The sequence below is a fragment of the Erinaceus europaeus genome, chromosome 21 (assembly GCF_950295315.1).
Source record: "Erinaceus europaeus chromosome 21, mEriEur2.1, whole genome shotgun sequence".
In the NCBI taxonomy this organism is placed as follows: domain Eukaryota; kingdom Metazoa; phylum Chordata; class Mammalia; order Eulipotyphla; family Erinaceidae; genus Erinaceus; species Erinaceus europaeus.
Window position 1 is genome coordinate 29,792,941 of NC_080182.1, and position 22,142 is coordinate 29,815,082.

At 54.5% G+C, this 22,142-nt stretch overlaps 1 protein-coding gene across 11 annotated transcripts; it reads right to left on the reverse strand.

Annotated features, from left to right (window-relative positions):
- Window positions 1-120: 120 nt before the first annotated feature.
- IL17RC (interleukin 17 receptor C) lies at window positions 121-21,768 on the reverse strand. 11 transcript variants are annotated; one of them, XM_060180734.1, is made up of 19 exons: window positions 21,465-21,767; window positions 21,132-21,153; window positions 20,853-21,005; window positions 20,593-20,658; window positions 20,399-20,472; window positions 18,366-18,477; window positions 18,090-18,134; window positions 16,371-16,510; window positions 16,196-16,255; window positions 8,745-8,898; window positions 8,488-8,669; window positions 8,360-8,410; window positions 6,001-6,046; window positions 5,792-5,913; window positions 5,557-5,616; window positions 4,721-4,769; window positions 1,379-1,474; window positions 832-870; window positions 121-755 (listed from the first exon to the last, which is right to left on the reverse strand). In XM_060180734.1, exons 1-19 carry the CDS (start codon window positions 21,567-21,569, stop codon window positions 139-141), a joined length of 2,193 nt encoding a protein of 730 aa, XP_060036717.1. In that variant the 5' UTR covers window positions 21,570-21,767; the 3' UTR covers window positions 121-138. The 11 variants fall into 11 exon arrangements, with proteins under 11 accessions (XP_060036717.1, XP_060036716.1, XP_016041022.1 ...); XM_060180733.1 differs by having other exon boundaries at window positions 20,363-20,472; XM_016185536.2 differs by having other exon boundaries at window positions 8,745-8,799; window positions 20,363-20,472; window positions 21,465-21,764.
- Between the last annotated feature and the right edge of the window lie 374 nt (window positions 21,769-22,142).

The following is a 22,142-nucleotide window of genomic DNA, read 5'->3' on the forward strand; positions in this document are numbered from 1 at the left end:
GTGCAGTGACGTCACGCGGCGGCGGCCAACCCGAGGCGGCGCCGGGCGGCTGCACCTGCGCCGCCAATTAAAAGGTGGCGGAGACTCGAGACGCGCATAGACGGCAGCGCGGACGCGGCGCGAGGCTGCAAAGGTTCTTTATTCAGGGTCCGCGGGCGCGGCCGGGCTCGGGTCTGGCGGGGGCCGGGAGCAGCGCTCCAGGGCGGGCCGCAGAGCACGAGCCACCTGCCGGGCGCTCTCCCGGAGCCGCGCGGGGCCGGGAGCGTCGCGGCCCTGCAAGGCGCCCAGGAACTCGGGCAGCTGCGCGGGCAGCGAGAAGAGCGGCGCGGCGTGGAGCGGGGCGGGCACGGCGGCGGGGGGCAGCAGGCCGTCGAAGCAGGCGCTCACGTAGCGGCCGGCCGCGCGGCCCTGCAGGAAGTCGGGCAGCACGCAGCTGAGCGAGGCGGCGAAGGCGTCGTGCGTCCCGGGCGGGCCGTGCGCCCCGGGCGCGCCGTCCTGCAGCCACTCCCGGCACAGCGCGGCGGCGGCGGGCGAGAAGAGCAGCACCACCACGCCGCCCTCCTGCATTGCCAGGCGCCGCTGCGCGTGCACCCAGGCGGCGGGGCCCAGCGCGCCCAGCTCCCGGCCGCTCCACAGGTCCACGGCCACGCGCAGCGGCAGGCGACCCAGCGCCGAGGCCAGCGCGCCCACCAGGCGCTCGAAGGCCGCGTCGTCCGCCGCGTGGAGGAGCAGGGCCCGGCGGCCCCGGGCGGCCGCTGCGAGAGAACAGAGGGCGGGAGGCGTGAGCGGGGACCCGGGGCCGCAGCCCCCCGCCTGGGCCGGCTCACTCACCCCCCGCGCGGATGTCCTCCTGCAGGAGCCTCAGCCACCCTGTCGGGAGAGGGGCGCCGGCCGCTGAGCTGAGCCCCCGCTTGCCAGGAACCCGCACCGCCCTGGCCTGGCCTGGCCTGGCCTGCCCGGGGATGCAGTGACCTGCGTCGAACCCGCACTGCCCAGGCCAGCCCTGGACTGCCCAGAGATGCAGCGGCCTGCCTCGACCCCGTGCCGCCCTACTCAGCTTTGTCCTGTCCTGAACTGTCCTGCCCAGCGATGCAGAGGCCTACCTCGGACCTGTGCTGCCCTGCCACCCTGCTCTGCCTGGACTGCCCTACTCAGGGATGCAGCGGCCTGCCTTGAACCCGTGCCCCCCTGGCCTGGTCTGCACTAGCAACCTTGCCCCCTGCCTGGAGATGCAGTGACCTGCTTGGGACTGATGCTGCCCTGCCCTGCCCTGCCCTTCCCGGGGATGCAGTGGCCTGCCTTGGACCGCTGCGAGCCCCCTGCCTTTTCCTGCCTCGGATCGCCCCCTACCCTGCCCAGGAATGCGGGGTGAGCTCACCTTTCACTCGGCCTTTCTGGAGGAGGAGAAGAAGGAAGAGCACCGCGGCCAGGAGCAGGCCGGCCAGCCACAGCAGGACCCAGCGCTGGTGCATGTCTGCAAGGTGGGGGAAGGGGCTGGTGAAGAGTGACCACACCTCACATAAATCACTCAGCACAGTGCTGGGCCCAGGATGTGCTCACCTGTAACTTCCCTTCTGCTGCCTGGGCTTTTGGGGTCCCTGAGCCCACCCTTTTGATTGCCTTCAACAGCTTCCAAATTGCAGACTGACTCCTTTTCCCCTTTCCAATCCATTTACACTAAGCAGCCTCAGAGATCTCTCTAGAATACTAATTTGATTCCAGCAGTCCCCTCCTTATCTATGGGGCGGCATGCTCCAGGGCCCCCAGTGGATGTCTGAAAGCACCACACAAGTGTGGAAGCCCCAACATACTATTAAAAATGTTTATTTCCATGAAACAGAACCGGAGCAGCACTCTGGCATGTTCAATGCTGGGGATCCAACTCAGGACCTGGTGTTTGCAAGCCCCTCTCTGTGCTGCTGGGACACCTCCAGGGCACTGCTCTCTGTCTTATTCTCCACATGCACCCATGTCTGTCATAAAGATTAATCTGCATTTAGGTCCAGGGAGATACAGAACAGTTAAGCAGTGCACTCTGATAAACACCGTCAAAGTAATCTCTCAAAGTGGCTAACTGCACACGACACGTTCAGACCAGGGTAGAGAGTGCAGAGAAGGGCAGACCCCTGCAGATCTCTTGGGGGGAGTGTAATCTTCCCCCCCCCCTCGTGCTGCCAGGAGCAAAACCAGAACCTCCTTTGTCAACTATCCACAGATGAGCTGTCGGGCCCATGGTTTTCATTCTTCTTGGGATGCGTGTCGGGGACATTGGCCTGAGCAACGTCATATAATCATCTTAACAGGAAGCCTGTACAGTCCTGGTAGTCAAGGTCCTGGGAGTATCATATGGTTACTTCCATGAGGATCTGTATGGTTCTGATGGACAAGGTCCAACAGCAGGTGGGGAGAGAGTAAAGCACTGCTCCGCCATCCATGAAACTTGTACTGGTGCTGCCCGTGGTGCACCCATGTAGGGTAAAGACTAGAACCCAGGACCGGTGAGCTATCTCCCTACTCCTTCAGTTGTCCATCTCCTTGACTCCTATTCTCCTATCCCTGCATCCTCACTTCCTGGAGGCCTGCTTCCCCAGCACCCCAGCCTCACTGGCCACCTCACTTCCTCAGATAAGGACCTTGCTGTCTTCACCAAAAATGCCTCGCTAGCCCCTCCTCCTGGCCCAGCCTTCAGGCTCCAACCCCAGCCTCTCCCTGCTGCGGACCGCCTCTCTGACCCACTCACACTGCATGCAGCAGGGCTATTCGGTTAATGTCCTCCTGCCCTTCGAAGACTGTGCCAGCTAGTGACTCTGCTGGCGCTGGAGCCCCTGCATGTCCTTGGCACGGTTTTTGAATTTATGACAGAATGACTCTCGGGCCGAGAAGGTGGCTCAGTGTAGAGCATAGCCTTAGAGAAGTGAGGCCCTGGGTTTGATCTCCAGCACCACACAAGAACAAAAAAGAGAAATAGGACACACTATACACACACACACACACAAAAAAAAAATGGTGCCTTTTCCTTGAATTAAACGAAGAAAAAAAAAAAGGCCGGCAAATTAACTCACTGGGACAGTCAGTAAGCTGCTACACCACATGCCTGACTGAGATTCAAGTCATTGTAGGAAGCTTGGGCGCTGTGGTGTCTTGCTCTCTGCCACCTCTCTCTCTCTCTCTCTGTCTCTCTCTCACTAAGTTCACCACATCAACTTTTATATTTATTATTTATTTTGCCTCCATGGTTATCACTGGGGCTTAGTGCCTGCACTACAAATCCACTGCTTCTGGTGGCCTTTTTTTTTTTTTTTTCATTTTATTTGATAGAACAGACAGAAATTGAGAGAAGAGGGAGAGACAGGGAGAGAGACAGGTACCTGAAGACTTGCTTCACCACTTGTGAAGTGATGACCCTGCAGATGGGGAGTCAGGGGCTCGAAACCCGGATCCTTGTGCATTATACTATGTGTGCTTAACCAGGTGCATCACCACCTGGCCACCTCACCTTTTATGTTTATATCAAAACATTTATGAGTGGGCCAGGAGGTGGCGCATTGGTAAAGCTTTGGACTCTCAAGCATGAGGTCCCGAGTTCGATCCCCAGCACATGTGCCAGAGTGATGTCTGGTTCTTTCTCTCTCCTCCTATCTTCCTCATTAATAAATAAATAAAATCTTAAAAAAAAACATTTATGAGACAGAGGCAGAGAGCTTACACACCAGATCATTAGTCTGGAATATGCATTGCCATGGAACTCGAGACCTCATGCTTGAGAGTCCAATGCCTTATCTACTGTGTTACCTCCTGGGCTGCTGTCTTTATCTTAAAAAAAAAAAAAAAACAAAGCAAGGGAGTCGGGCGGTAGCGCAGTGGGTTAAACGCACGTGGTGCAAAGCGCAAGGACCGGCATAAGGATCCCGGTTCGAGCCCCCGGCTCCCCACCTGCAGGGGAGTCGCTTCACAGGCGGTGAAGCAGGTCTGCAGGTGTCTCTCTTTCTCTCCCCCTCTCTGTCTTCCCCTCCTCTCTCCATTTCTCTCTGTCCTATCCAACAACAGTGGCATCTATAACAACAACAATAATAACCACAAGGACAACAAAGGGGAAAAAAAAAGTCAAAAAGATCCTCAGTGGTGGAGCCCAGGCCACAGGCTTGCTCTCTGCTACCACTTGTGCCAGAGCTGAGTAGTGCTCTGGTCTCTCTCATCTAAATTAATCTTTTTTTTTTTTAAAGATTTTACTTACTCATGAAGATGGGAGGAAAGAGAGAGAACCAGACACTGCTCAGGCGCATGTGCTGCTGGGGATTGAACTCAGGACCTCATGCCTGAACATCCAGGGCTTTATCCACTGCGCCACCTCCCAGACCACCATCTAAATAGTATGCCCCCCCCCCCACTGACTTGAGTCATATCCCCGGAATGGGACCAGGATGTGGCAAGTGAAATTGTAGGGCCGCAAACCACACCTCAGGGTGTTAGTTTCTTGGTTTATGTAACAAACCATAACTATTAATTGTAAGGAAGTTACTGTGTACTCGAGCTTTACTAAAAAAAAAAAAAAAAGATTCCCATGCACAAGGACATAGGTTCAAGCCCGCTACCCCCCTGCAGGGGGAAGCTTCACCAGCATTGAAGAAGGATCTCCATTTCCCTTCTCAATTTCTCTCTATCCTATCAAATTCAATGAAAAAAAAAGGCTGCAGGTAGAGAAGGGGTGTGGGATACTCACACTTGTCCATGGGGCAGGCCCACAGTGTTTCCAGGTCACCGTCCCACAGCTGCAAGACACACACAGTACCAAGCCCAGAGCTACCGCTGTTCTCAGTCTCCGAATGCCCAGCTCTCACCATGCACCCCCCACCCCCATCCCTGCACACACACACACACACACACACACACACACACACACACACACACGACAAATGCCAAGCTCGGCCCAGATGAAGACAGCCTTTCCCACTGCAGTGACGGCATATGATTTTGCAAACAACATTCATGCCTGAGGCTCTGAGGTCCCAGGTTTAATTGTCAGCACCACCACCAGCCAGAGCTGAACAGGACTCTGGCAATAGACAGGCAAAAGCTAAATGTTATGTCAATGGGACTATACTTCATGTGCAACTTTAAGAGAAGAGAGAGATGGAGGGAGGGAGGGAGGGAGGGAAGGAGGAAGAGAGAGAGAGAGAGAGAGCGAGGGAGCCTTCCTGCTGCCCCAGAGCCCATTGTCCAGCCCGTGTGGGTATGAAGGTCAGTTTCTAGTAATTGGGGCAGCTTGGGGACAGGGCCTGTGCCTAACACCCCCCTTCTTTCTCTTGTCCCCCCACCCCAGCCCTGTTCAGCTCTGGCTGGTGGTGGTGCTAAGGATTGAACCTGGGACCTTGGAGTTTCAGGCACTAAAGTCTTTTTGCAGAACATCAGGGAGTCTCTTCAGCCCTTACCTACCACTCTGACCTTGCTCAGGGCTGGATGCAAAGTCAGCACTGAGAGATGGTGGGTGCTGGCAGCCCCGAGGAGGCACCTCCCTGCCCAGGAAGGTACCGGGCCCAGGATGAGGCACCTACTCACCTTCAGACACTGCCCGGAATGCAGGTCCCGCAGCAACTGCTCTCCAAGGCGAGCTGCCCTCTGCCAAGCCAAGGGTGGGGTTGTCACCCCGAGTGCCACACCCAGGCCACCTCCCTGCTGGGTGCCAGGGGCGGGGGCCCGGGAGAGCCCGGGTCTGAGTCACCCCACATTCCAGACTGCAGCACGGAGAAGGGAACATTTCGAGGCCAGGCCTCAGATGGCAGGGCGTCCTCACCGTGGGGGCCCTGCTGAGCACTGGGGTGCAGCCACCTGGCTCCAGGGCGCAGAAGGACCGGTTCTCCCGGGCACCCTGCACCTCCAGGAGCAGCACGTCGTCCCTGGGGGGCCTCAGGGAGTCTGCAGAGGAGGGAGAGTCACCAGCAGCCCCCCCTTCACCTACAGGGTTCACCCCGAACCAAACCCAGCGCCCCTGGCCCCACTCACCGGCCCACAGACAATCCTGCAGCTGTAGCTTCTCTGCGCTGTGCACCTGCTCCGGGGGGGGGGGGAACCACACTCAGCAGAGAGGAAAGCAAGGCCATGGAGGGGCTCGCTAGTGCAAGTGCCTTGTGCCCGAGGCCCTGGGTTCAAGCCCTGGCACCACATAGGATTACCAGAATGACACTGGAGAGCTCCACTGATGGTAGAGCAGTCCTTTGGTGGCCTTCACTCTGTCTCTCTCTCCTCTTTTGTTTTATTGTATTATTTCCACCAGGGTTATTACTGGGACTTGATGTAAGCACTATAATTCCACTGCTCCTAGCAGCCATTTTTCTCCATTTTTTTTTTCCTTTCTGTTTTACTTTGATTTGACAGAAGAGAGAGAAATTGAGAGAGAAGAGGGACACCTACAGATCTGCTTCACCACTCATGAAGCTTCTGCCCTGCAAGTGGGGACTGGAGGTTTGAATCCGGATCTCTGTGTATGGTGATACGTGCACTTAGCCAAGCGCAGCACCTCCCGCCCCCCCCCCCCCCCCCAGGAAAGACTGAAGTGGATCTGGAGAGGCTGCTGAACAGTGCCACATATGTGCAAGGTCCTCAGTTCACTGCCTGGTGCCATGTTAAAAAAGAAGAAAAAGAAAAAAAAAAAAAGGAGCCCATGGGGCCGGGCAGGGGCAGACTCAGTAGAGTGTACATCATGTGGAAGGACCTGGGTTCAAGCCCCCAGTCCCCACCAGCAGGGGGTAATTTTCATGGTCAGTAAAAACAGTGCTGCAGGTGTCTCTCCCTCTCTGTCTCCTGTTCCCTCTCAATTTCTCTTTCTAAAACAGTCCTCCCCCCTGCCACCTCGGATCTCTTTCTCTCCTTAAAATAAAATCAGGTATTAAAGAAAAAAAATAAAGAAACACCCCAGGATGTGGCACAGTGGATAAAGTATTGGACTCTAAAGCATGAGGTCTCAAATTCAATTCTAGGCATTGAATGTACCCCACTGAAGCTCTGCTTCTCTCTCTCTCTCTCTCTCTTTCTCTCTTTCTTATAAATTAGTAAATATTTAAATAAAATTTTAAAAGTCAGAAGGAAGACCAGGCTTGCGGGAGTCAGCAGTATCAGGGAGTCAGAGCTCGGGAGCTGAGCCTGGGCAGACCTGGGTTCAAGGCTAGGGGTGTTGAGGAGACCCCACACCAGCCTCCTTTCTCGCTTGACGCTGTGGCCCGAGCCTCCCTTCGCCTCCTGCCTTTCCCACAGAATTCTGGGAGAGGCCACTGCGCTGCACAGCTGGCCATCCGCCCCTCTCCGCAAGGACTCCAGCTCTGCAAGGACCGCAGTCCTTTCTCTTTCACATTGTCACTATGGTGGTGGGAATGAACTTGGGGTCTTGTGCAGGGGTGAAACCACTGAACAGCCTCTCCAGCCCTTTTCCATTTAAAATTTTTTTTATTATCTCTATTTATTTGATAAAGACAGTCAGAAATTGAGGGGAAGGGTGAGACAGAGAGGGACAAAGAGACAGAGAGATAGCTGCAGCACTGCTTCGCCATTTGAAAAGCTTTCCTCCTGCGGGTGGGGACTGGAAGCTCAAACCCGGGTTGTTGCGCATTGTGACGTGCACATTCAACCAGGTGCACCACCACTCAGACCCCTTTTCCATTTTCTAAACATTTATTTGTTAACATGAGGGGAAAAGGAGAGAAAGAAAGTGTATGTGTGGGGGGGGAACCAGAGCATTGTTCTGTGGGGACTGAACTAGGGACCTCATAATTAAAGCCCTGCGCTCTAACCATTGCACCACCCAGGCTGCCCCTTTTTATTTTTTTCACTTAAAAAAGAATTCTTGAGAGAGAAAGAGGCATGACAGCACCACTCCCAACCTCCACAGACCGCTGCCCACCCTGGTGCTATTCTCAGTGCTTCTTTGTGATGTCAGGGCCCTCCCCCAGGGCCCCACACAGCAAGGTGTGTGCTTTACCTGCTGAGCCATCTCCCGGAAGCAGTGCCCAGCACACAGATGCCCACTGAACGCCGACTGATGGGGGCTGCACCAATCACCCCCTGAGGCTGTGTGGCTCCCCTGCTAGGGCCTGGAGCTTGGGAACTGGTCACAGCACCACTGCTCAATGTTTACTGAGCGCTGGGCTTGTGCCAGCCCTGTGCGCTAAACTAACTCTCAGCAACACGCCCCACTTCCTGAACAGATGGGGGAGCAGTAACTTATTCACTTTCCTGTGCAGGCTCAGTAGTGGAACCCCAAAAGAAAGCCTCTGCCCAGAAGACGCCAGGGGACCCCAGGGCAAAGGGGGGCAGAGGAAGGTGACTTATCTGGGCGTCTGCTGGGGCTGCTCCGGACGCCCCTTCCTACCTGGACACAGAGGTTGGGGTGACCGTTCAGCAGGGGGAACTCAAGGGCTTTCTGTGGAAAGGGGGTCACGGGGGTCAGGAGTGCTGGCCTCCAGGGCCCCCTCCCCCGACAGGCATCCCCTTGCTTACATTTACAGTGACGTTCTCCCTGGGCAGCAGCGGGGTCAGCGGCTGGCAGGTGTCCCCACCTGGGGGCTGCCAACAAAGCGAGGCCTCGGCGGGCATCGGGCAACGGGCCTCCAGCCGCCAGCTCTGAGGGGGTAGCAGCCGCAGCCGGGCACCGTGCCAGAGGTTCCGGTGGGCGCGGGGGTCTGTGGGGACAGCGGGGTCATGGCATGTCCTGAACCTCTGCAGGTCCCTATCCCAGCCCCCCACTTGTCTCTCACCTTCCCTGAAGGGACACAAGCTGGTCCTCACAGAGTCAGGCTCCAGAGGCCACACCTGGAAGGAAACAGGCCCGAGCGTCACTCTGGCTAAGGAGGCACCAGTGGCCCGGTTGGCACCCTGCCTGCTGCACCCCCTTCTGGGATGCCCAGGTGTCTGTATATTTTGGAGAGGAAAAGAGAGACAGCAGAGAGAAGGAGAGACACCAACGTCCAGGATGCTCCCACATGATGCCAGGGGTGGGAGCCAGGGAAGATGTGTTCTTCTTGCCCTGAGAACCCTCTCCTGACCCCACCTCCTTTTCTTTCTTTCTTTCTTTCTTTCTTTCTTTCTTTCTTTCTTTCTTTCTTTCCTTCCTTCCTTCCTTCCTTCCTTCATTTATTTCTCTTTTTTTTAAATATACTTATTTATTTATTTATTCCCTTTTGTTGCCCTTGTTTTATTGTTGTAGTGATTATTGTTGTTGGATAGGACAGAGAGAAATGGAGAGAGGAGGGGAAGACAGAGAGGGGGAGAGAAAGACAGACACCTGCAGACCTGCTTCACCGCCTGTGAAGCGACTCCCCTGCAGGTGGGGAGCCGGGGGCTCAAACTGAGATCTTTACGCCGGTCCCTGCGCCACCTGTGCTTAATCCGCTGTGCTACTGCCCGACTCCCTCTTTCTTTCTTTTTAAAAAGATTTTCTCTATTTCTGAAGAAGATAGCAGAGACAGAGAAAGAACCAGACATTACTCTGGTACATTTGCTGCTGGGGATTGAACTCAGGACTTCATGTTTGAGAGCCCACTGCACCATCTCTAGGACCACCTCTACTTTCTTTTAATTAAAAAAAATTTTTTTTAATTTTAATATTTTATTAGTGACTTACAAAATTATGAGATAACAGAGGCATAATTCCACACTGTTTTCACCTTATTCCCTCCACTGGAAACTGCAGTGATTGTCCCAAGATCACAGGTACAGGTTGATTATTATTTCTGTACACAAACATACACACACACACACACACACACACACACACACACACACACACACACACCTACATTTTTTTCTATGGTCCTGCCTTTTAAAAATCATCTTTATTAATTTATTTATTGGATAGAAACAGAAATCAAGAGAGAAGGGGGAAATGGAGAGGCAGAGAGACAGAGAGACACCTGCAGCACTGCTTCACACTTGCAAAGATTTCCCCCTGCAGGTGGGACGTGGGCTTGAACCAAGTTCTTGCATGTTGGAACATGTGTGCTCAACCACGTATGCCACCACCCAGTCCCCTCTTCCTTTCTTAGTCACATCTACATCTATTACTACTTCCAAGTGTCCTTTTTTCCTCTTTTCTCTCCAGGTCCTGATGGAACTGGGGTTCAGATTCCTCTCCTGGCCCCATTTTCCATAAATGTATCAACTTGTTCCTTCATCCAGAAAGCATGACCCAGGCATGGGAGTTTCTGGAGATCAAACTCAGGACCTCATGCCTGCCAGTCTTGTGCTCTGCCTCGGAGCCACCTCTCTGGCTGAGACTGTTTAAGATTTTTTTTTTAAATGAAGGGTGCCAGGAGGCCAGTAGAGTGCACATGTTACAATGTGCAAGGACCCGGTTCAAGTCCCTGGTCCCCACCTGCAGGGGCGAAGTTTCACAATGGTGGTGGGGCAGAGTTGCAGGAGTCTCCCTCTCTTCCTCTTTCTCAATTTCTCTCTGTTTCTATCCAAAATAAATAAGTAAGTAAATAAATAAATAAATAAAATTCTTTTTCAAAAAATGGAGCTGCCCAGAAGATGGTGCAGTGGATAAAGTGTTAGAACCTTAAGCTTGAAGTCCTGAGTTCAGTCTGTGGGAACACGTATACTGGAGTGAAGCTCTGGTTCTCTTTCCCTCATAATTAACTAACTAACTAAAAGGAGCGTTTAGAGAATCAGGGCAGTAGCGCAGCAGGTTAAGCACACATGGCGCAAAGTGCAAGGACTGATGTAAGGAACCCAGTTTGAACCCCCGGCTCCCCACCTGCAGGGGAGTCGCTTCACAGGCGATGAAGCAGGTCTGCAGGTGTCTCTCTTTCTCTCCCCCTCTTTGTCTTCCCCTCCTCTCTCCATTTCTCTCTGTCCTATCCAACAACAATGACAACAATAACAACAACAATAATTACTACAACAATAAAGCAAAGGCAACGAAAGGGAAAATAAATATAAAAACATTTAAAAAACTAAAAAAATTAATAAAAGGAGTGTTTAATTCAAATGTACAGCTGCATATTCTGAAATGCTGTTACCAAACTCTTCCTTGTTACATATGTGCAAAATATTTTCAAAAACTATGGGGGGATTAATGGTTTACAATCAACAGTCAATACAGTTGTTGGTACATGTGTACAAGGACCCAGTTTTCAGCAAAACACTCTCACCCCCCACCTAGGTCCTCCTCCACCATCATACACCAGGACCTGTAAGCCCCACCACCCTGAGTCCTTTACTTTGGTTCAATCCACCAAGTACAAAATATTTTTAAAAACATACATTATGGGGGCCGGGCAGTAGCGCACTGGGTTAAGCACGCTTAGTGTGAAGCGAAAGGATCTGGGTTTGAGCCCCTGGCTCCCCACACGCAAGGTGCTTTGCAAGCAGTGAAGCAGGTCTGCAGATGTCTATCTTTCTCTCTCCCTCTCTACCTCCCCCTCCTGTCAATTTCTCTTTGTCCTATCCAACAACAATAACAGCAACAACAATGGAAAAAAATGGCCTCCAGGAGCAGCCGATTCGTAGTGTAGGCACCAAGCCCCAGCAATAATTCTGGAGGCGAGAGACAGAGAGAAAGAGAGAGAGAGAGGATTCCTGCAACTCTGCCCCACCACCTGTGAAGCTTTCCCCCTACAGGTGGGGACAGGGGCTTGAACCTAGGTCCTTGCACACTGTATGTAACATGTGCATTAACCAGGTGTGCCACCACCCAGCCCCCAATGGGGTATCTCTTACTGTCATAGGAGGTATGTGTATGTGTGTATGTGTGTGTGTGTGTGTGTGTGTGTGAGAGAGAGAGAGAGAGAGAGAGAGAGAGAAAGAGAGAGAGAAAGAGAGAGAGACAGAGAGAACTGAAATAGACCGCAGCACTAGATGTTCCTTCAAAGTGGTGGGGGCTGGGTTCAGACCTGGGTGGCAAACATGGCAAAGCAGCGCACCACCCATGTGAGCTCTCAGGTCCGCCTCACAAACTAGAAAGCACCACGTGTCCTGGCACTGTGGCCAGGCCGAGGGGCACCCACTAATCAGACTCTGGCCACCTTGCTGGAAAGCTCTGCCAGGCCCTGCACCAGGCGCCAGGGCTGGTCTCTGAGCAGATCTGGAGCTGCCACCATCCACCCGCCCTGTGCCAGGTGCCCAGGGAGCCCCTCGTTTACTCAGCAAGCCTGAGACTGAGAGTCCCCACCATGGGGTGCACCAGTGCTTGGCAACGGACTGCGTTCCCGCAGCGACACTTCCTGAGCACCTGCTGTGTGGTGTCCGCAAGCTGGGCTGTGGGGCTGCGGGTAGGAGTGGGTTGCTGCAGGACTGGGGTGGGTTTGATCTCTGTGGCCACGGGCTCTTGGTCATGTGTGATTGTGTTGCTTCCGGATTGACTTATTTTCTTCCTTTAAAAATTTCAGATAGAGACAGAGGCAAAGAGAGAGGCATCATGGCACCAAACTCCACGTCCACTGAGATCTCCCTAGTGTTGTTCATGGTGCTACCATGTGGTGCCGGGGCTCGCACCCGGGTCCTCACACGTGGAAAGGTACACTTTCTACACTGTGAGCTACTTCCTGGCCCTAAGTGTCGGCTAGATGCTATTTCCTTGCCTTCAAGGAAATTACAAATTCACAGTGGTGAATAAAGATGTGAATACACTGTGTCAGGGGCCAGGGGGTGGTGCACCCAACTGAGCACACATGTCACCAGGCACAAGGACTGGCTTTGAGCCCCGCCCCTTACCTGCTGGGTCTGCAGGTGTCTCTCTATCTCTATCTCACCCTCTCCTTTCAACTTCTCTCTGCCCTATCTGATACAATAGAAAGAAATTAAAAAAGGAGCATGTGTGTTAATTAACAAGTAGACCACTCATCTGTTGAACATCTGCTGTGCAGAAAGAAAAGAGCCGGCCCGGTGCTCAAAGCGCGGAAGTGCCACACAGCCCTGGCAGGACAGAGGACGGACAGGGCCATCTGGAGATAAGAGAGGCCAGGTGGTGGGGAGAACTTTCGGAAAGAGGAGCCATTGGAGCTGGAAGGGTCTGTATGCACACAGAAGAAGGAAGGGTCAGTTAGAAGGTAGGGACTTTGGGAGGTGGTAGCGCAGTGGGTTAAGCGCATGTGGTGACAAATCGCAAGGACCGGCATAAGGATCCTGGTTTGCACCCCCGGCTCCCCACCTGCAGGGGGGTCACTTCACAGGTGGTGAAGCAGGTCTGCAGGTGTCTGTCTTTCTCTCCTCTCTGTCTTCCCCTCCTCTCTCCATTTCTTTCTGTCCTATCCAACAGTGATGACAACAATAACAACAACAATAATAACTACAACAATAAAACAAGGGCAACAAAAGGGAATAAGTAAATAAATAATAATAATAATAAAAGAAGGTAGGGACTTCACCCACAAAGTAGCAAGGGGCTCAGTGGGCAAAGTTCGTATCTTGCAAGCATGGAATCTCAAGTTCAATCCCTGGTACTGCATTTGCCAGAAAGATACTCCAGTTTCTCTCTCCTTCCGTGATTTCTGTGGCGCAGAGCTGCAGCACGCCTGATCGAGTGCACACATGACCATGTGCAAGGACCTGAGTTTGAGCCCCTGCTCCCTACATGCAAGGGGGACCCTTCACGAGTGGTGAAATAGATCGGTAGTTGTCTCTCTCCCTCTCTATCTTCTCTCCACTCTTAATTTCTCTCTGTCCTATCCAATAAAGTAGAAAGAAAGAAGGGAAAAAATGGTTTCCAGGAGCTGTAGATTTGTAGTGCCCACATGGAGCCCCGGTGATAATCTTGGTGGCATAAATAAATAAAAATAATTTTAATAGGAGTCGGGCGGTAGCGCAGCGGGTTAAGCGCAGGTGGCGCAAAGTGCAAGGACTGGCTCAAGGATCCCGGTTCAAGCCCCCGGCTCCCCACCTGCAGGGGAGTCGCTTCACAGGCGGTGAAGCAGGTCTGCAGGTGTCTGTCTTTCTCTCCCCCTCTCTGTCTTCCCCTCCTCTCTCCATTTCTCTCTGTCCTATCTAACAACGACATAAATAACAACAATAATAACTACAACAACAATAAAAAAGGGCAACAAAAGGGAAAATAAATAAATAATAATTTTAATGTTAAGTACAGAGGTGAATATATCCTGGTAATCGGTTTCACTCAGAGGCTGCTAAGTTCCCATGAAGAGGAGTCGTGGGTTACGGTGACAAAGGCCCAGTGGTCAGAAAACGAGGTCAGAATGGCAGGGAAGGGATGGGGATGGACAGTCTACAGGAGAGATGACAGAAACACGAATTGGCCTGAGAGATGAGAGGGCAAGAGGGCAGAGCAGATGCCTGTCAGGGGTGAGCCAGATGGGACCAGGCGGCCATTTAGATGTGCGGCTGGAAGTAAAGAACCAGCACACTCGACCTGGGGTCTCAATGCTCCCTGACTATGGGTGGGAGATGGGGTTAGAGAGGTGAAGCAACTTGTCCAGAGTCACACAGCCAGCACATGGCAAGAGTCAGAACTCCAACCAGCCTAAGTTTGTGGCACATGCTCAACCCTTCAGAGGGATACCGAGAAGGAACAGGAAGAGTAGGGGGAAGGCTTCATGGAGGAGGTGACCTCTGAATGGGGCTAGGAGGCAGGAATGGGAGCCCTAAAGGACATTTAGGACAGACAGAAAGCATGGAACAGAAAGGTCGAAGGTCAAGCTGGGGAAACAGCACAGTGATTCTGCAAAAGACTTTCCTGCCTGAGGCTCTGAGGTCCCAGGTTCAATTCCCAGCACCACCATCAGCCAGGGCTGAGCAGGGCTCTGGTGTGTGTGTGTGTGTGTGTGTGTGTGTGTGCGTGTGTGCGCGTGTGTGCGCGCGTGTGTGTGCGCGTGTGTGTGCGCGCGTGTGTGTGTGCCTGTGTGTGTGTGTGCAGGGCTCTGGTGTGTGTGTGTGTGTTTCTTTCATTAAAATAAAATAATATAATTTTTTTCCCTCCAGGGTTATTGATGGGGCTCGGTGCCAGCACTAAATCCACTGCTCCTGGCTGCCATTTTTTTTTTTTCATTTTATTGGCTAGGACAGAGAGAAATGGAGAGAAGAGGGGGAGACAGAGAGGGGAAGAGAAAGATAGACACCTGAAGACCTGCTTCACCTCTTGTGAAGTGACCCCCCCTGCAATACATGTGGGGAAAGGGGCTCAGACTTGGATCTCCATGTGGATTCTTATACTTTGTACTGCCTGCCTGGCTCCTTTTATTTTATTTATTTATTTTTTATATGCCAGAGCACTGCTCAGCTCTGATTTATGGTGGTGGTGGGGATTGAACCTGGGACTTTGGAGCCTCAGGCATAAGTCATTTTGTGGGTTAAGCGCAGGTGGCGCAAAGCACAAGGACCTGCGTAAGGATCCCAGTTCGAGCTCCTGGCTCCCCACCTGCAGGGGAGTCGCTTCACAGGTGGTGAAGCAGGTCTGCAGGTGTCTATCTTTCTCTCCCCTCTCTGTCTTCCCCTCCTCTCTCCATTTCCCTCCGTCCTATCCAACAACGATGACATCAATAACAACAATGATAAAAACAACAAGAGCAACAAAAGGGAATAAATAATTTTTTTAAAAAAGAATCTTTTTGTTTAACCATAATACTATATACCCCTTCCCTAAATAAATTCTTTTTATTGCCTCCAGGGTTATTGCTGGGTCTTGGTGCTTGTATTATGAGTCCACTGCTCCTGGACACTATTTTTTCCCTTTTGCTGTCCTTGTTCATTGTTGTTGTTTTTGTTATTGCTGTCATTGTTGTTGGATAGGACAGAGAGAAATCAAGTCAGGAGGGGAGACAGAGAGGAGGAGAGAAAGACAGACACTCGCAGACATGCTTCACCACTTGTGTAGTGACTCTCTTGCAGGTGGGGAGCCGGGCGCTCAAAGTGGGATCCTTGCTCTGGTCCTTGCACTTTGAGCCATGTGTGCTTAACCTGAGGCACTACCGCCCAGCCCCCCAGTAAATTCTTTTTTTTTTTAGAAAGACAGAAAGATAAGAGGTCAGGGGATCCTGGGAGCCATGGTCCCACCTCCTGGAGAAGCCTGCAAGCAGCCAGAAGGTAGTGCTCTGGGCTTGCAAGCATGAGGTCCAGGTTCGAGTTCCAGCACTGCCTGTGCCAGAGTGCTTCTATGGTTCTCTCTCTCATTAATAAATAAATTACCAGAGAGTGGACATGATGGTGAAGCCGGAACGGGGATGGCATGCCCTCCCTAGCCCTTGCCCCCCCCTACCTGGACACAGAGACAGGGCACGAGGTCCGTGTGGTTCAGGGAGATGGTCTGCGGCCCTGTCTGTGGGAGGGGTGTGCAGCAGCTGAGTAAGAGGCCAGGCAGCTGTCCCCACCACTGTACTCGTCCAGGCCCCTGGGCACCTCAGGGTGGGGCGGCATGGGGGAGGAGGCCTCACCAGGTTCTGGTGCCACCAGGGGCGCGTGGGGCCCTGGCTCTGGTTCCAGTACAGAGAGAGGCCGACGCGCTGGCCCTCAGATATATCCACATGCAGGAGCACATCCTCGCCATCAGTTGCCACATCCAGCCAGGGCAGGGCTGCAGGGACAGAGTCGGGAGTGGCCCCCGCTGCACACTGCCCCCTGCCCGCCCTTACTGCACCAACCTCAGGAGACCCTGGCGGGCAAAGCCGGCATCAGCATCACATCACAGATTGTCTCCAGTGGGACCAAGCCCAGGGAGGCCCGGGGTGTGTGTGTGTGTGTGTGTGTCTGCCTGCCTGTCTCGGTGTCTGCATGTCTGCGTGTGTGTGTGTGTGTGTGTGTATGTGTGTGTGTGTACCCAAGGCTTCACACATGAGAACTTTCACAGCTCAGGCTGATATTGATTCCTTTAAAGAGAGAGAGAGACTGAGACTCCCCGGTGCCCTGTACTCCTATGTGGTGTAGGGGCTCAAACCTAGGACTCATGCACGGCAAGGCACACCAGTGAGTTAACCCTTGTTGTTTGTTTATTGCTTTTTCTCCAGAGTGCCGCTTGGCTTTGCTTTTGGTGGTGTCAAAAGCACCCCCTCAGGTGTGAAAAGCATAAACTACATAGTCCTTGGTCCCGTCTGAGTCATCCTTTTTACATATATCAGAGTCACTTATTATTATCACGAGAGACAGACAGCACCACAGCACTGCTTGGCCCTGACACACTAGCTGCTGAATGTGGCCTCCAGGGCCCCGGGCATGAGAGTCTAGAGCTCTGACACTGAGCTACCGCCCTGACTAGTGAGTGTGCAGTCTGGCTTCTCTCTGCTGCTGAAGATCCTGGAACAGTTGTGAGTTGAATCATCCAAGGACTGGGAGACAGGTCACCAGGCAGAGTGCATACCTTACCATGCACAAAACCCTGAGTTCACTCCCCAGTACATGGGAGCAGCCTGGACAGAACCAAGGAAGCTCCATGGGTGGCGGAGCAGTGTGTTAGTGTCTCTCCCCACCCAAAACTCTAGACTAGGGGCTCAGGAGATAACTCACCCCACGGAGTGTACACTTTAACATGTAAACAAGGACCCAATTCAAGAACCCGGCACCACAAGAAGCACCATGAAAAGGAGGGGGGAGGTTATAAGGGTGGTGGAGCGGTGCTGAGGTCTCTCCCATTCTCTCTCTCTCCCTCTCATCTCTCAAGCTCTAAAAGACAGTTTGCAAAGAGTAGTAGGATGGTGCAGGCATGAAGCCCCAGTGAAAGCCCTGGGTGAAAACCAGGAATAAAAATGCCAGAATAAAAACTGGAGCTTGTCCACATGGCTCCGACATAATTTTTTTTTTAATTTTCATTTTGAGTTTTTCTGATTGACTTTATTTTAGGTGGGGAGGAATCACCATCTCATGCCACCTGGGGCCCCTCTGTGCCCCTGGTGCAGTCAGCGTCCACTATGAGCGGGGAGAGGTCCACTGTGCGGGTACCCAAGGTCCAGTTCAGAGAGCGGTCACAGTTCTCCTCTGATGACTGGATGGCTGTTGGGTAAGCTTCCAGAATAAGGCATCCCAGACCTGGAGCCCTCTGCACGCATCCTCACCCCCAGCCCCAGCCTCTGGGCCCACGAGCTCTGGCCCCCAGCCCCAGCCCCAGCCCCAGCCCCAGCCCCAGCCCCAGCCCCAGCCCCCAGCCCCAGCCCCAGCCCTACCCTTGCAGTTCTCAATGCTGTCCCGGACTTCGAGGCTCCTGCAGTCTGTGGAGAGAGCACAAAAAGCACCCAGTGAGGCTAGGGGCCAAGGAAAGAGGGGGGTAGGTTGGCTTGCCAGGGGTCTCAGTGGGCACAGTGTCTCAATACCACCCGTGTCTATCCAGGACCCAGGGTCTGGGAGGCCATGCCACTTGGGGACAGACCCAGGAAGGGAGGACCCAGAGAGGGGAGATGTGGACAGGGAGGACTCAGGTCCTGAGCCTCTGGGGCTCTTACCAGGCAGCTGCTGCGTAAGGTTGAGCTCCTTCTGGTACCGGGGCTGCGTGTAGGCCCAGATGCGAACCTCGGCACCCAGAGCCACCTCAAGGCACTCAAACACAACAGAGCCCTGGGGGGTGTGGAGGGGTCCAGGCTGGTGACAGAGGGCTCTGTGTCGAGGCCACTCACCAGCTCCCCACAACGACTGTATTTCCACCTTAGGACTCAGAATTCTGCCGCTGACATCTTCCAAGTCTCCCCCTAATTCTGCATGTTGACTCCCCTTTAATTACGGAGAGACCAGAGCACCACTCTGGGGTTTTATGTGGTGCCAGGAATGGAACCCAGGGCTTCATGTGTGCAAGGCACACGCTCCATAGCTGAGTCATTTCTCCCTCTGTTCTATTTTTTTTTAAATAATTTTTAAGAGGGGGGCAGGCGGTAGCACACCAGGTTAAATGCACAAGGATCCTGGTTCAAGAGCCCAGCTTCCCACCTGCAAGAGGGGTCCCTTTGCAAGTGGTGAAGCAGGTCTGTAGGTGTCTATCTTTCTCTCCCTATCTCTGTCTTCCCCTCCTCTCTCAGTTTCTCTCTGTCCCATCCAACAACAGCAGCAGCAACAACAACGACAATGGGGGAAAATGGCCGCCAGGAGCAGTGAATTTGTAGCGCTGGCACAGAGCCCCAGCAATAACCTTGGAGGCAAAATAAATAAATAAATTTATTTTAAGAGTCAAAGAGAAACTGAGAGGACAGAGGAAAATAGAGGAGAGAGGCTCTATCACTGTCTTCCCTCTTGATTGTTGGCTGGCTCTACCCAATAAATAAATATAATAAAATTTTTAAAAAAATAAGAGAGGGAGAATAGCAGAGAGATATCTGAAGCCCTGGTTCACCACTTGTGAAGCTTTCCCCTGGCAGGTGGGGACCAGGGGATTTGAGCCCAGGCCCTTGGGCATTGTAATATGTGTACTTAACCACGTGTGCCACCACCTGTCCCCCTCTGTCGTTTTTTTCTACATTTATTTTTTATTTGTTTTGGCAAGTCCAGAGCTCTGCTCCAGCACAGCACATGCAGTGTTGAGGACAAGCTGGGGTCTCAGGCATGTGGGTCCTGGGCTCCACCACTGAAGCTTCTCCAGGGCCACCATCTGAAGCGCACTGTCAGCCCGGGCGTCAGCAGGGCAGGGATAAGGGCCCAGCTCTCTGAGTCCTTGGCCCCCACCCCTGCTGTCCTGGGTCCTGAGGCTCGAGCTCAGAGGACCAGGCACCTCAACACCCGTGTGGGATACCCTGCCCTGTGCCTGGTGGCCCTCAGAGGTCACACACAGGGGACCAGGGGGAGACCTATGTTTTGGCTCTGGGGGAGATGGTATCACATGGTGTTCAGAGGCAGGGAGACAACCCAAGCCCTGCTTGGGTTCATACACCCGGCATGGACGGAAGTGGGGACAGTGGGTCCAGCCCTCAGACTCCCCCTCTGCCAGCCTCAGCCCCTCTGTCTGGAGCATGACGGCCTCGGTCAGGCCTGGAGAGAGAGAGTCCACCAGGTCGGCTGTGTGCAGGGACTAGGCTTGAACCCCAGCACCACACGGGAGGGCCCTTGCACCGGCACCAGGAATGGAACCGTGCGTACTGTGGTGTCTCTCCCTGTCTCTGTCTCTCCCCACTCCTCCACCTGAGATGAATGAGATTCAGCCTGAGAGCAGTGGGAATTTGTTCAAGCTCCCAGCATGACACAGAAACAAAGAGGGCATCTATGAGGGGCTGAGAGACGGGCTCTGCAGGTGACACACACACACCTCGCCTGTGTCAGGCCCTGGGTTTGAACCCAACACCAAAGGGCAGCACCAGAGGGAGCTCTATGGATGGTGGAGCTTGCTCTAGGCCTCCCGCCCCCCCCCCCCAATATTTAGGAAGCTGCTTGGAGCCCCCCCATGGCACATACCAGCTCCCTGGGGCCTCTGAGGAAGGTGAGCTAATGGTCATGACTGCACTGGCAACCGGTCACCTACCGCTGGCCGCCCGGGATGCACCAGGGCTGCTGGTACCTGCACCTCCATCAGCACGCAGCGTGACGCAGCGTAGGCACGGAAGTACAGCACCACCTGGGCCTGGAGAGAGCCTGTGGGCGTGGGGGGAGGGGAGGGGAGGGTCAGGCAGTGTGGTGGGGGCTGGGCGGGGCAGGAGGGGGTCAGGCAGGGGCCTGGTGAGGCAGGGGCTGTGGGACCAGGAGTCCCCTCACCATTCTCCTCAGGCTTCAGCTCGGCATCTGTTCCATACAGGTCCTGGTCAGGCCCTTCTGGGAGTCCTGGGAGGACGGAGAGCAGGCTGGCTCAGCCCCATGGTGGACAGGCCTGGGGCGGGGAGAGGCCAGAGGCTCTGGGAAGCAGGGCCCAGGCCTGGAGGCTAGGGGTGCTGTCTGGCCCACTCCTTAGCCTCCATGTTACAGGACCACCACCACCACCACCACCCCCCGTGACCCCACTGGGGCTGGATGTTCACCGTGCACAGCCAGGTGGATGGCCACCCGCAGGCAGAGGTCACAGTCCTGCTCCTGGTAGCAGCGCAGCACCAACTCTGTCTGCAGGCGGGCGGGCACCAGCACGGGGCCAGGGGCGGGCATGAGGCTCCCGGGCACACATAGCAGGTCGCCATCTAGGTGCGGGACGGCCGGGCAGGCAGCTCAGAACTCAGTGTGTGGGTAAGCGGCACCAGATTCCCCTCCAGAACCTCCCCCATGTGTGCAGTCCTAGGTGTCTCTCGGAAGGTGGGGATACTCACCCCAGAGATGGCAGGACAGGCCCTGGGAAGGAGGTGGGCGAGAGTCAGAGTCTGCACTTCCAATCTCAGCTGTCTTTCCCTGCCTGAGACCCTACTCCCAAACTCCCCAGTGCCAGCTCCTCCCTGAAGAAGCCCGTCCCAGCTCTGGCTGGAGGGGGACCCCACTCCCCCAGTCTGCATCTGCCTCTGCCCTGGCAACACCTGACAGACCAGCCAGAGCAGTTCTGGGCTCTAGAGGTGGCCGAGGTGATAGATAAGAGCCAGTGAGGGCCCCAGTGGGCTGCAGAGGGAACCCCAGACCTGTCCCATCCCTACGGCGGGCCCTGGACTCACCGGGGAGCAGTGGACAGTGTCCTGAGTCCCCGAGAGCCTCTCCAGAGAGAGGACGGCAGGGCTGCGGCCCAGTGCCAGGGACAGCAGGAACCAGGGCACCGGCATCTTCAGGTGCCCCACTGCACAGGGCCAGGCCTGCCTGCCCCCCCAAGGGGGGCAGGCACCCCACCTGGACTCTGGCTCAGCCCAGAGCCTGCAGACAGGAGGGGCCGTGATCGCCCCCCAGTCTGGGCCCGTGTGGGAGCCTGAGTCCAGGCCTGTCCCGGCTGCTTTCGCTTTGGCTCCCAGCAGGCTGTTCCCGCCCCGCCCGGTCCCTCCCACCAGCCTGGGAGTCACAGGCTGGGACGGGCTCATCAGGGAGGGTCCTGCCAGGCTGGTGCTGAGAGCACTATTACTCAGCTGGGAGTCCCTAGGGCCGGGCCCTGGCGAGGGCATCCCAGAGCCTGCCCACCCCGGCTGTTCCTGCTTCCCACAGGGACCTAAGTGCTCACTGGCCTCCGGGACCCTCCCACCAGAAGGATTTCTCGGGCCTTTCTTGCTCAGTGGGGGCATGAGAGATGCAGCCCTTTCCTCCCCCTCCGGCTGCCTTGGGGTGATGGTGTGGATGGAACCTCCCCTTCTCCCCTGGAGGAGTGAGTGTGTGTGTCTGTCTGTCTCAGGTCTCTGGCTCTCCTGCTT